Source organism: Saccopteryx bilineata, chromosome 3 (genome assembly GCF_036850765.1).
Source record: "Saccopteryx bilineata isolate mSacBil1 chromosome 3, mSacBil1_pri_phased_curated, whole genome shotgun sequence".
NCBI classification, from domain to species: Eukaryota; Metazoa; Chordata; class Mammalia; order Chiroptera; family Emballonuridae; genus Saccopteryx; species Saccopteryx bilineata.
In genome coordinates, this window is record NC_089492.1 from 307,299,054 (window position 1) to 307,312,256 (window position 13,203).

The window sequence follows — 13,203 nt, forward strand, 5'->3', positions numbered from 1 at the left end:
ATAAAAATGAAGAAAAAAAATACCTGCCATCCAATGGACTTGAAAAGACACTTCTGTAGAAATGTTATACAAATAACCAACAAGAACATAAAAAATAATTATGGTCCTCCACATTAGTCAACAGAGATGTGCCGTGCAAAACAACAATTAAATACTACTTCACAATTTGGAGAAAAGTTGCCACATATTTTCTAAACCAGGAAAAAACAAGTGTTGGTGAAGATGTGAACAGATTGGAATCTTTGTGCATTGTTTCTGGAAGCGAAAATGGTGTATCCTTGTGCAAAACCTTCTGGAACTTCTTCTAAAAATCGAGCCCAGAATTACCACATGGCCTAGCAGTTCCGCTCCCAGGTACATACTGGAAGAATCGGACTAACAAACTCACACAGGTACTTACACTCGACAGGTTGCAGCAGCGTTATTCAAAGCAGCAGTAGTACCGAACCTAGTGTCTGTCCACAGAAGAACAGATGAACCAAAGGAGGCAGAGTCATGCAATAGGACATCCTTCAGCCTTAAAAAAAGAATAAATAAAATTATAACACCTGTTCTGACATGAATGAGTCCTTGAAAACAATATGCCAAGTGGAAAAAGCCAGACATAGAAGGACAAATATTGTATGATTCTGCTCATATTAGGTAAGAACAGGCAAATTGACAGAGACCAAAAGTAGAATGGTGGTTGCTCAGATCTCGGGGAAGAGAAATGGAAAGTTATTGTGCAGCTGTACAGAGTTTCTGTTTGGAGCGATGACAAGTTCTGGAAACAGTGGTAGTGGTTGCTCAACATCCTGAGTGTGTTCTTACTGCCACTGAATTGTAACCTACAAAATGTTAAAAATAGAATTTTGTTGTTGTTGACAGAGACAAAGAGAGAGTCAGAGAGAGGGACAGATAGAGACAGACAGACAGGAAGGGAGAGAGATGAGAAGCATCAATTCTTCATTGCAGCACCTTAGTTGTTCATTGATTGCTCTCTCATATGTGCCTTGACCTAGGGGGCAACAGCAGAGTGATGGACACTTTGCTCAAGCCAGTGACCTTGGACTCAAGCCAGCAGTCATGGGATCATGTCTATGATCCCATGCTCAAGGTGGTGAGCCTGTGCTCAAATCAGCCACCTCAGGGTTTCGAACCTGGTTTCTCCACATCCCAGTCTGATGCTCTATCTGGTCAGGCAGAAATGAAGTTTTTATCTTACAGATATTTTGCCACAATAAAACATATGGATTGAGAAGTACTGAATTCTGGAAAGTGCTGTCACTATGGAGACAAGGGTGAAAATAAGAAATCATGAATAAAATCAGAGCATGTCACATATTGATCCATGCTTGGTGGACAATCACACAGTAGAAGGGGCATGTGACACATTAGGTGGGATTTCTGCATCTGAGTGTGTGAGGAAGTGACATCAGAACAACCTTTGAAGACAAGGAGGAAGCAGGGTGTGTGGTTTAAGAGCAAGTTTCCAGGGAGAGAAAAGAAGGGGAACCCTGAGTGCAGCCGCCCCGAGGCAGAAGCAGGCCTGGTGCCTGGGAGACTGGGGGCCCACTTGACAGCTCAGAAAGGCACAGGAGGGGGAGCCACTGAGAGGGTGCTGCAGACCCTGTGGGGACCAGCACAGGCTATGGGTGGTTCTGCCTTTGAGGAGAGCAGACACAGGATTAGAGCCTCATTTTATCAGGATCCCAATGGCTTTTATGTCCAAAATCTTCCACAGCGAGCCCAGGGCAGCAGAGAGGAGCAGCCGTGAAGCAGGACTGGCTGGTCCAGGCAGGACATGATGGCACCCTGGATCAGGGACACGGTGCAGGCAGAAGATGTTCTGTAGGTCGAGGTCACTGAGGATTCTAATGGAAGTGGGGAGTGAGGAAAAGAGAGAGGTAGAGATGATGCCGAATATTTCCCTGACACCTGGATGGGGGGGGCTGTGCTGTGTGCGGGACTCAGGGAGGAGGGTTTTGAGGGTGCCGTGCATTCTGAGTCGTCACTTGATAGCTGAGAGATGGAAACGAATGTTGGAAGATCAGGGGAGGGGCCCAGACTGCCGATGTTACCATGTGTAGCTACTGGTTGGTGAGGACAGAAGTGAGAAGAAAGAAGGAAAGGAATGGTATGGAGGTTCCTCAAAATATTAAAACCAGAATTAGCCTACAATCCAGCAATTGCTCTTCTGGGTATATATCTTACAAACTGAGAATGGGGGCTCTCAAAGATACACTCGTATTTGGAGGAGCATTAATCACAAGAGCCTAAAGGTGACAAGCAACACAAGTGTCCCTCAAGGGATGAATAGATAGACCCGATGTGGTGTATACGAATAGAGAACATTATTCAGCCTTAGAAAGGAAGGGGATTCTGCCATGTGTCATGAAGGAACCTTGAAAGGAACAAGTCAAAACAAAGACAAGTGCTATATGATTCCACTTACACGAGGTATGGAAAGTAGTCAGATTCCCAGAAACAGAGAGTAGAACGGTGCCAATGGCTGGGAGGTGGAGGGTGTTGACCAGGTGTTCTGTCACTCAAAAAGATTTATTTGGAAAATAGATTATAATCCTGTACCTTCTGGACAGTGAACAGAGCAGAAGAAGCAGAAGAAGGAGAAAGAGAAGGAGAAGGAGAAGGAGAAGGAGAAGAAGGAGAAGGAGAAGGAGAAGGAGAAGGAGAAGGAGAAGGAGAAGGAGAAGGAGAAGGAGAAGGGAAGGAGGAGGAGGAGGAAAAGGAGGAGGGGAAGAAGAAGAAGAAAAAGAAGAAGAAGAAGGGGAAGAAGAAGGAAGAGGAGGCCCTTTTTTACGGAGGGGAGGAGAAAGTCAAGGGAAGGGGCTGTGACAATCAACTATATTATAAACACAGAGCTCTCCCTGGGCTGTCTGGACCACATGAAGTGTGAACATTCTTTCTCCAAGCCTTCAGGTGCCTTCTGGGATGAAGTCTCCATCATTTAGGCAAAGAAGATGGGGAATTGGTTAATGGGTGTAGAGTTTCCAGTTTTGCAACTTGAAAAGAGGTTTTTGTTTTTTTTAAATTAGATTACATAAAAGGAAAACGCACACTCATACTTATAGAAAATACCCAGCACGTTACCAGGACACATGTTAAATTCACCATGACTGCAGCTCTATAGTTTGACGGTGCTGTATTTGGGAGGAAAGTTTGACACCATGACATAGGGAGCATCTCACAGCATGACTGGGTACGTCCCTGCTTGTCTCCAGCCATCCAGCACTTAGATGCTAAGTGTTGGATGGATGGATGGATGGATGGATGGGTGGATGGATGGATGGATGGGTGGATGGATAGATGGATGGATGGATAAATGGATGAATGCATGCATGGATGGATGGATTGTTGAATGATTGGGTGGAGGCTTTCTTCATTCCAGCTGAGAACCTTGGTTCTTCTGCCCCCAATGGTCACACAGACCAGAATGAATCTTACACCTTGCAGGAACAACACCTTGAGGGTATGGATGGGGCTGTGGCCTCTGGGTGATTACAGCACCCTGGGGTAAAAACCAATGCTCAGAAAAACCACTTGGATGGGAGGACCTTAGGACTCACATGTCTGATCCTCAGATGTCTTCAAAGGTCTTGGTCCTGCTCTGGTGCAGCAGGAAAGGCCCTGAGCTAATCTATGGGCAAATCTCCAGGGTCCCTGGACTGTGAAGTACTTATTCCATCTGTGCAGAGTGGAAACAAGCTTCATCTGTGAGTTTCCTGTTCTGTGACAGGAAGTCACATGTTGATCTGAAGATTTCGTGAGGCTTGCTCCCCTCAGCACCCCTCCCACTGCCTTCCTTTCCTTTTTACCCACATGGGCCCAGAAACCTTCCAGAGATGCTACTGCTGCTGCTGTGGGCAGGTGAGTGCCCAAGGGGAGAGCGTGTTGGCTGGGGTGAGGGGTGTGGCTGACACTTTGTTCCCGCAGGGTGTCTGGCTCAGGACCCAGGATTCCAGCTGCAGGTGCAGGAGTCCGTGACAGTGCAGGAGGGCCTGTGTGTCTACATGCCCTGCGACTTCTCCTACCCCCAGGATGGCTGGACTGACTCCACTCCAGCTCTCGGCTACTGGTTCCAGAAAGGAGCCTACCCAGGCCAGCATGACCCTGTGGCCACAAACAACCCAGGTCATAAGGTGCAGGAGGAGACCAAGGGCCGATTCCAGCTCCTCGGGGACCCCCGGACCTACAACTGCTCCCTGTACATCAGAGACGCACAGAGAAGGGACACAGGAACATACTTCTTTAGGGTGGAGAGAGGGTCCTATGCGAGATATAATTACGGACAGACCCAGCTCTCTGTGCATGTGACAGGTAAGGAAGGGGGTCAAGAAGAAGACACTAGGATGGGTTCTGAAGGCTCCTTGGCTGTGACAAAGGAAGGAGCTCCTTCTTCTCATTCTGAAATAGACTCATGGGTCCGAAGAGGAAAGGATGCGGGGAAGGCCAGAAGTAGAAGATGTTGTGAGGGGCATAACTGGCACCCTCACTCCCAGGTCCTGATTCTCTGTCTCTCTCTTCTCCAGATCTGACCCCTGACATCCAATTTCAGGATATCCTAGAAGCCGGCCACCCCAAGAACGTTATCTGCATGGTGCCGTGGGCCTGTGAGTGGGAGACACCACCGGTCTTCTCCTGAGTTGGGGTCAACTTCACCTCCCTGGGTCCACAGACTCCCAACTCCGCAGTGGTCACCCTCACACCAACACTTCAGGACCATGGCGCCAACCTCACCTGTCGAGTGACCTTGCAAGGCGGCAAGATGAGGGAGAAGACCATCAAACTCAACGTGTCCTGTGAGTGCCCGGTCAGGACCACTGGTCCCTGAAAGCAGCAGGTGTTGGGGAGGGGGCAGAGCCTGCGGAGGAAGAAGACACGTAGGGAGTGTCCCTGGAGGTGTGGCTGGGGTGAAGATGGAGAGAACACCCGCACCCACCTCCATGCTCACGATGAGCCCATCATACTGCAGGGGCCAATGACTATTTTCTCCTTCAGATGCCCCAAGGAATCTGACCGTCCGCGTGTTCCGGGGAAACAGCACAGGTGGGAGAAACCTTGGGTGGAATTGAATTCAGAGGTCGGCTGAGGCACATGCTCTGAAGTTGGGCAGAATGAGGCCCACCACTCTCCATCCCCTCTCTAGTCCCGTATCTGCCACACACACATCCCTGGCCTGTCCCCTGCAAGGACTCTGTATGTTTTCTGAATTGCTAGTTGACCCTTCTCTGTCACCTCTGGTTGCTCCCTGACCCTGACCTCCTATCTCCCTCATATTCTTGTGACATTTGTTCCTCACTCCTTCCCTCTCCCTGACTGTGCCAGCTCCGTCTCCTATGAGGAGATGAGCCCACAGCCGGTGCCCGATTACCAGCCACTTCCTGCCCAATCCCTCGGGTGAGCTCGTCCACCCTGGTGTTTCCATCCTGCCTCTGCCCTGAAGACCCACTAACTCTGTGCTGTCCCGATCACCCAAGTGCCCTCTGTTCCCCTCGTGGGGGGGCATCCTGCCTCAGGAACCTGACTCAATGTCCTGAGAGTCACCTTAGCCATTCTGTGTTCACCCAGCTCTCCCCATGACTCACTGAGTTGTGTAAATGTGACTTCCCGAAAACGTATCAAAAATCGAACTTCCTTCATCCCCACGAGTGCAGCCCACCTTGGGCCTTTGCCGTCCCTCTCACCTGAACATGAAAGAACTGGACCTGGACAAGCCTTTTCTTGGGCCACCAGCCTCCAGTCTCTCCTTTCCCTGCTCCTCACAATTTAGGCCCCACTGTTTACTCTACACGCACCAGATGTGTCCCTATTCTATTCCTGCTCGGAATGCACCATGGCTCCCTCATTCCTCAAGAGAGAGGCCGAGAGCATCACCCGTGTGTGAGCTCCAATGGTCAGACCTCCATGTGTCAGCACCTCTGCACAATGTATCAGGTCAGGGTCCACGTCCTGAGTGGTCTCTGCAGGTCTAGAAATAACCAACTCTTTCCCAAATGTTCCTCCCCCTGGTCTGGGCTCAGCAGGTTGCCTCTTCTTCCCCCACCCCATGGATCTTTCCTCTACTGGCCCTAGCTTGCAATACTTGTCTCATCAAAAACATTTTCCATTTCTGAGTCTGTGGGTGGACAGATAAGGAAAGGCCTCTCAGCCCTGCTCTTCCGGCTCTCTCCGTCCCCTTAGTCCTCGAGGTCCTGGGCAATGCCACCTCCCTGCGAGTCCAGGAGGGACAGTCCCTGCGCTTGGTCTGTGAAACGGATGGCAGCCCTCCTGCCAGGCTGAGCTGGTCTCGGGGGAGCGTGACACTGAGCCCCTCCAAGGCCTGGGATCCCGGGGTCCTGGAGCTGCCCCAGGTGGTCTTGGCAGATGGAGGGGAGTTCACCTGCCGAGCTCAGCACCCACGGATCTCCTACCACATCTCCCTGAACCTCGCTGTGCAGGGTGAGGACACCTGTATTTTGGGGGTGACATTAATGAGGGCTGAGGCACGGGCTTAAGGAAACTCACGCCTCCACCACTCCACCTCTTCCTGTCACAGGTGTGTCTTCTTCCTGCCCCCATGTCTGTGAGGAGCAGCAGGGCTCCTGGCCCCTGGTCCTCACCCTGATCAGAGGGGCCCTCATGGGGACTGGCTTCCTCCTCACCTATGGCCTCACCTGGCTCTACTACACCAGGTGAGAAGGTTTCTCAGGGTCTCTTGAATTTGGAGACACCTTGGTGGCTTCACACATCTCTTTTTCTCCCTGCACCGAACTAGTTCCGACATTTCAGATCTTGTTTCCCCCACAGGTTAGGGGCTCCCAGGGGAGAAGTCCGTGAGGAGTGACTGAGCCCCGTCCTCAAGGTGGTGCTGAGGTCTGGGCTCCAGGGCCCTGGCAGGTGGATGAGGATCCATGTAACCACTGTGTCCCAATGCCCACTCCGCACAGCTCAGTGGAGCAAGGAGGTGCTGGATGACTCTGTCCTTGTCCTCTCAGAGACGCCCTTCACCTCTGGTTACAGGACTCTCCTGAAGGTTCTCGCTCAGTGATGGAGGACACGTGAGGACAGAGATAACAGTGTTAGTACTAATGTAAATAAACTCTATGTAATATTATGTTTGTGTGCTCACCTTAAATGTGGATCTGATAAGCCCATAATTCAACTCCATAATATATTGTTAAAAATCCCATAATATATTATTTTTAAATGGTAGTTCAATAAAAACCCCAATAGTTTAAAAGTGATTTTTAATTAGAAAAATCAACTCTTTTATATTTCTTATCATATTAGCATGTTCAATTGCTCTCTATTTCTTTGTATGCATTTAAATTTCCTTATAGTACCAGTTTCCTCTTTTCTGTTTTATTGAAAATTAATTGACATACACCAGTGTGTGAGTTCAAAACATATAGCATGATGGTTTTATTTTCATGTATTATGTTATTATCACAATATATTCTGAGAAATCCATCTTCTAATGTAGATGCAATAAAAAGTAAGGAAAGAAAGAGGGAAAATATATTTCAGTCCGCAGCAAAAAATCAGGATTTGTTCTCTTATCTACTTTTTGATGTATTGTACAGTACTGTTAGCTATAGTCATCTATCTCATTGTACTTTGTGTCTCTAGTTCTTAGTTATGTTATAATTAAAAGTTTGTATCAAACTTTCTTCATTTCCCCCTCCCTATTGTTTTCCATTAACCTGAAGATCTTTTCATACAATTCCTGTAATGCAGGTGTGCTGGTGACAAATTCTCCCAGCTGATCTTTGGCTGCAAAAGTTTTTTTTCTTTTCAATTAGCTTTAAAAAGATATTTTTATTGAGTAAAAAATTCTAGGAAAACGTTTTTCCCTTTCAATTCTTCCACTTCTATTGGCTTTCATAGTGTTTTTCTTTATAATGAAAATTTTACTGTAATTTTTATTTTTTTAATTTGAAGTTTATCTTTCTGTCTGGCTAGTTTTAATACCTTATAATTTTTACTGGGCTTAAATGTTGTGATTAATATTTGTCTTGGTGTTGTGTAAGTGTGCGTGCATGTGTGTGTGTTCAGCATGTGTGTTTGATATAAAAAATGGGAGAGAAGAAGAGATGTTTTCCTATTGGGAGTTTTTGAGTATCTTGAGTCTGTCATTTCATAGTGTAATCATATTTGTAAAAAATGGGAGCTCATATTTATTTAATAAATAAGTAAAAATATATTTATATGTTCTCCTTTTCTTCTTTTTTGGGTCTCAACTTTTTCCTGTGTTACCTTTCTCCACTTTTCTCCTTCTGTGTTTTCCAGTTAGAAGAGAAGTTTTAGCTACGTTCTCAAGCTTACTGATTACTCTACAATGTTGATTCTCCTGTTAACCTCATTGACACTAGCTTTCCAGATATTTTTTTCCTCTAGAAGCTGCAGTTCCTCAGTTTGTAATCTCTTCTTTCTTCTCTAATGATGGTAATGTTTTCCTTTATATCCTTGAATATATGCATCATATTTGTAAGAAGTCTTTTAATGACTTTGTCAGTTAAGTTCATCTCCTCCATCATGTGTGAGCATGATTTACTGAATGGCTTCTTTCTTATGAACTGAGGTATCTTTTTTCATTGTTCAGTGAGAAGAGGGGAGGCAGAGAGATAGTCTCGCATGTACCGGAACTGGATACACCTGGCAAGCCCACTATGGGGAGACGCTCTGCCCATCTGAGGGCATTGTTCCATTGCTCAGCAACTGACCTCTTCTTAATGCCTGAGGCAAAGGCCATGGAGCCATGCTCAGTGCCTGGTGCCAACTCACTCCAGTTGAGCCATGACTGCAGTAGGGGAAGAGAGAGAGAAAGAGATGTGAGAGGGGAAGAGGTGGAGAAGCAAATGGGCACTTTTCCTGTGGGCCTTGACCAGGAATCAAACCTGGGACACCCACACACTAGGCTGATGCTCTACCACTGAACCTACTAGCTGGGGCTTGATGCATTTTCATACTTCTTAATTTGTCTAGTAATTTTTCATTGAGTGGTGGACATTGTCAATTTTATGTGGCTGACTCTTGGTTTTGTTGTATTTGTTTAAAGAACACTAATCCTTTTCTTTGAAGGCAGTCAAGTGACTTGCATGTTGAGCCAATATTTTTAAGGCTCTTTAATTATTAGCTTCTTTTCTAAGATAGGACTAGTATAGCCTTGGTTTTAGAGCTGATTTTCTTATACTTGGGTGCTATGACCCTTTTGAGGATTTGACAGAATGCCCATATATTAAAGGAAGTTTCTTCACTCTGGTTGGGGGGAATATGTACAAGTCCTACCACGTTGTAATCTACAGAAAAGTTTCCATCTAATAGCTGTCTGGTAATTGTTCTATCCTTAAAAATTGCTCTTGTTTGGCCTTATGAGGTTTGTACATGCCAATTAGTATTTTACTAATCACTCAACCTTGAAGCTTTTCTCTGCAATGCTGTTTGCTGTTTAAAACTCTGATACACATTTTAGCTACGATAGTTTTCTTCTTCTTTTTTTTTTTTTTTTGTATTTTTCTGAAGCTGGAAACGCAGTCAGACAGATTCCCGCATGCGCCCGATGGGGATCCACCCGGCATGCCCACCAGGGGGCGATGCCTGCCCATCTGGGGCATCACTCTGTCGCCTGGGGCAGAGGCCAAGGAGCCATCCCCAGCGCCCAGGCCATCTTTTGTTCTAATGGAGCCTTGGCTGCGGGAGGAGAAGAGAGAGACAGAGAGGAAGGAGAGGGGGAGGGGTGCAGAAGCAGATGGGCACCTCTCCTGTGTGCCCTGGCTGGGAATCGAAGACAGTTTTCTTAATGTCCAATGTCTGGCTCCTCAACTAAGTAAAATTTTAGTCTTTTTAATTGTTGTTGTGCCATTGCAAGCTACCACCTGTATTTTGTTCAGTATTCTATTTGTTTACAGAAAAATAATCATTCTGGATACTGCTAGTTTCTCGTGCTCAGAAACAGAAGTCTCCAGCCGATTTTAAACATTTTTTATTGAGGATTAGTTTATGTAACAATATTTATTCATTTGAATAATACAGTTTGCTAATTTCTTGCTAAATTTATGGAATTGTGTAACCATTGTCACACATTTTGATTAACCTAGAAAGGACTTTTGAGCCCATTAACAACTATACCTACTTCCAATCTCTACTAATCTGTTTTTATGAGCATTTCATATGTATAAAATCATATCAAATGTCTTGCATCTGAATCATTTGGTGAGCAATACATTTCTTGGTTCAACCATGTTGGAGTACATGTCCTTAATTTTTTAATTAATATAAACTATTGTATTATTTAAAAATAACTATGTTTGTTCTTAATTATTAGATATTGTTCCATTGTAGGGGGATAAACCACATTTTGTTTATCCATTTGCCAGCTGATTGACACTTACATCATTTTCAGTTGTCGCTTTCAGAATAATGTTGCTGGTTCCACTTCTGAAATGGTAGCATGAGGTGCTCCGTGGGCTCGCTGTACTGTCAAACAAGCATAACTTGTGACAATTAGTTCTTTAAACAACCAGTTAAGTTCTCTGGAATTTGTGCTAAAAGCAAGCATCAGAAAATAAAACATGTATTTAAGATCATTTACTACAACTTGGTAGGAACAATGAGATTCCATGCACTGGAAGCATCACCCGCCTCCTCCATTCTACCCCAGCTCAGTGTGATGGAAACCGCACCCCAAGTGGACGGTGCCAGCAAAAAGGCTCCTCCCCTCCAAGCCGATCTAATGTGTCTTCCCAGGACAGCCGGCCTGCCAGCATTGCTCACCCCCTGCCAGGTCTCCCCCTGTCAGGTCTCAGTGAGGAGGTTAAATTCCACGTGAATGCAGCTGAGGGTCTGGGGCTCCTTTTTCCAGGATGCCGCCCAGTTCATGGGCAGAGGTTCTCACTCAAGCAAGGCAGGCTAAGAATCCTGGAACTGAGGCGGAAAGGTATGGTGGGTAGTACTTTCTAGAATGACAGAAATACTCGGTATCTTCATCAAGTTGTCAGTTAGATAAATATATGCCAGTCTCACCCAGCGATGTCTCTGAGCTGCCACGGGTGTCTGTATAGGCTGTGCCGGTTGCTATAATAAAGTAGTAGAGACTGAGCTTATAGACCACGGAAATGCATTGTTCTCGAACTGTGAAATTTAAGATAAAAACTCAGACAGGTTAGATATCTGGGAAGGGCTCACTGCCTGGATCATAGGTAACATGTTCTCAAGTGTCTTTACAATGAGAAGGGGTGACGGTGTTTATGGGGGCCTGTTTTATAAGGGCAACAATTTTATTCATGAAAATTCACATCATGACCTAATCTCTCAGAAAGGCACGTGGTATTCTCCAAATACCACATCACTGGGGTTAGAGCTTCAACATATGGATGTGGGGAGTGGGCACAACATTCGGTTTATAGCAGTGACTGAAGCTGTAGCTGGTTAACAATCAACAGTTATTTTTATTACCCTAGGTAGGGGAGTATTTGGTCATGTAAGGCTTAGGCAATATTTCTGTTTGTGTCTATGCGGACACATGACTGGAGCAGTCTTGATCCACCACAGTCACAATGGCCTTGTCTAGAGTGATATTCTGTGACATTGTTTATATTCAATAGGAAAACATCAGGGCCTGGCCATGACTGTCAAGAAAGGTTGCTTTAGCTTTTCTTACAGGATAATATAAAAAAGTAATGGAGCAAAAAGGTAGGAGGTGAGGAAGTCAGCAGGGATCAAATCCCAGACAGCCTGTGGTTGTAACATAAAAAATTAGTATTTTCACAGAGAGCAGAGAGATAGCTGTCAGAGGGAAGGAGGATGAGGGAATGGGATAGGAGAAGGTGAAGGGATTAGTAGAAACTACGTATACATAACACAGAGATACAGATAACAGGACAGCGAAACCCAAAGGGAAGGGGTTTTATGGATGTCCCAGGTCCAATGTCCAATCAGGGCACACACGAGAAGAGACCATCTGCTCCTCTTTCCCTCCTTCTCCCCATTCTCTCTCTCCTCCCTCTCACAGCCAGTGACTTGATTGGTTCTACTGTCCACCCCAAGCGCTGAGGATAGCCTGGGTTGGTCTAAGCATCAGCCTCAGGCACTGAGGACAGATCCGTTGATTTGTGCATCGGCCATAGATAGGAGTGGCCAGGTGGCTACGGGAGACAAGGGGGTGGGAGTGGGAGACAAGGGGTTGGGGGTGAGGAAGTGATATTGAGTGAGACACTTGAATTCATGTTAACACAATAAATTACAATTAATTTAAAATGAAAAAAAAATAGTATTTGTTTTTCGAAAAAGAACTTCACATGGAATGTCAACATCCACTAGTAAGTAGCAATTATAAGTGAACACAAAGTATGGGACTTGCAAATAATTACTGGAAATTACAGTAAAGTAGCGTATCCTCTGGTAGTATTTGACTCACCTTCTTCCAAAGAGAATGAACGCAGCCATTTTGGAAGAGGAACCTTTATTTGCAAACGTGTCCAGGACCTGGGAAGTATTTCCGGTGGAGCTGCTCTTCTCCAGAGCTCTGATGGCACAGATCCTGGTGCCTGGGGCTCCATAGGGGTCAGTGTGTCTGTGGAGTAGAGCGCCCCCTGGGGGCAGTGCAGGAAGTTGTGGAAGGGACTGGGACAGACGATGCACTTTACAGCGTGTGCATGGTGTCCGCAGGTGGACAAGACGGCAGCTGTAGGTGGCACAGAAGCTGGGCTAAAGTGCTTCAAAAAGGAACAGGTGAAAGAGCGGATCCTATGCTGCTGAGGGGGCAGTATCCACTTAAATTGGGAACAGAAATTGTGGGGTTTAGCCCTTTAAAGTCTTTGGTGATTCTGACGGGACAATTCGAGTGATCCGGGGAATGCGCATGGATGGACAAGTCTAGGCAATGGACAGTCAATAAAGAAGGACTGATTCTTGAAGAACTCATCCTGTGACAACAGGAAAAGAAAACTCTCAGTGTTTCTGGGAAAGGGAAGGAGAAGCTGATGGTCTCAGGACAACCTCCTGGAACTTCTTGGCAGCTGCATACAGAAGGGGGAGGGGAAGGAGGGGTCCCTGGACTGCCCTCTCTTGCCATGTCTCCCTGTTAATGTGGCTCTGGACATAGAGCTGCCAAGCTGTCCCTCCAGGTACTGAAGTCCTCTTCAGCCTCACGCATGAGGGAGCAGTTCTCAGGTTCAAAAGAGGATCTAACCCAAGGGTGGTCTACACTCTCGAGGTGGGGTTCTG

At 46.2% G+C, this 13,203-nt stretch overlaps 1 protein-coding gene across 1 annotated transcript; it reads left to right on the forward strand.

Annotated features, from left to right (window-relative positions):
• Window positions 1–3,809: 3,809 nt before the first annotated feature.
• LOC136332076 (sialic acid-binding Ig-like lectin 14) lies at window positions 3,810–7,307 on the forward strand. Its single transcript, XM_066271340.1, is given in 7 exon segments — window positions 3,810–3,867; window positions 3,934–4,317; window positions 4,530–4,799; window positions 4,999–5,046; window positions 6,181–6,438; window positions 6,536–6,671; window positions 6,787–7,307. Coding segments are annotated over 7 exon segments (1,158 nt in total). The 5' UTR covers window positions 3,810–3,842; the 3' UTR covers window positions 6,824–7,307.
• The last annotated feature ends 5,896 nt before the right edge of the window (window positions 7,308–13,203 follow it).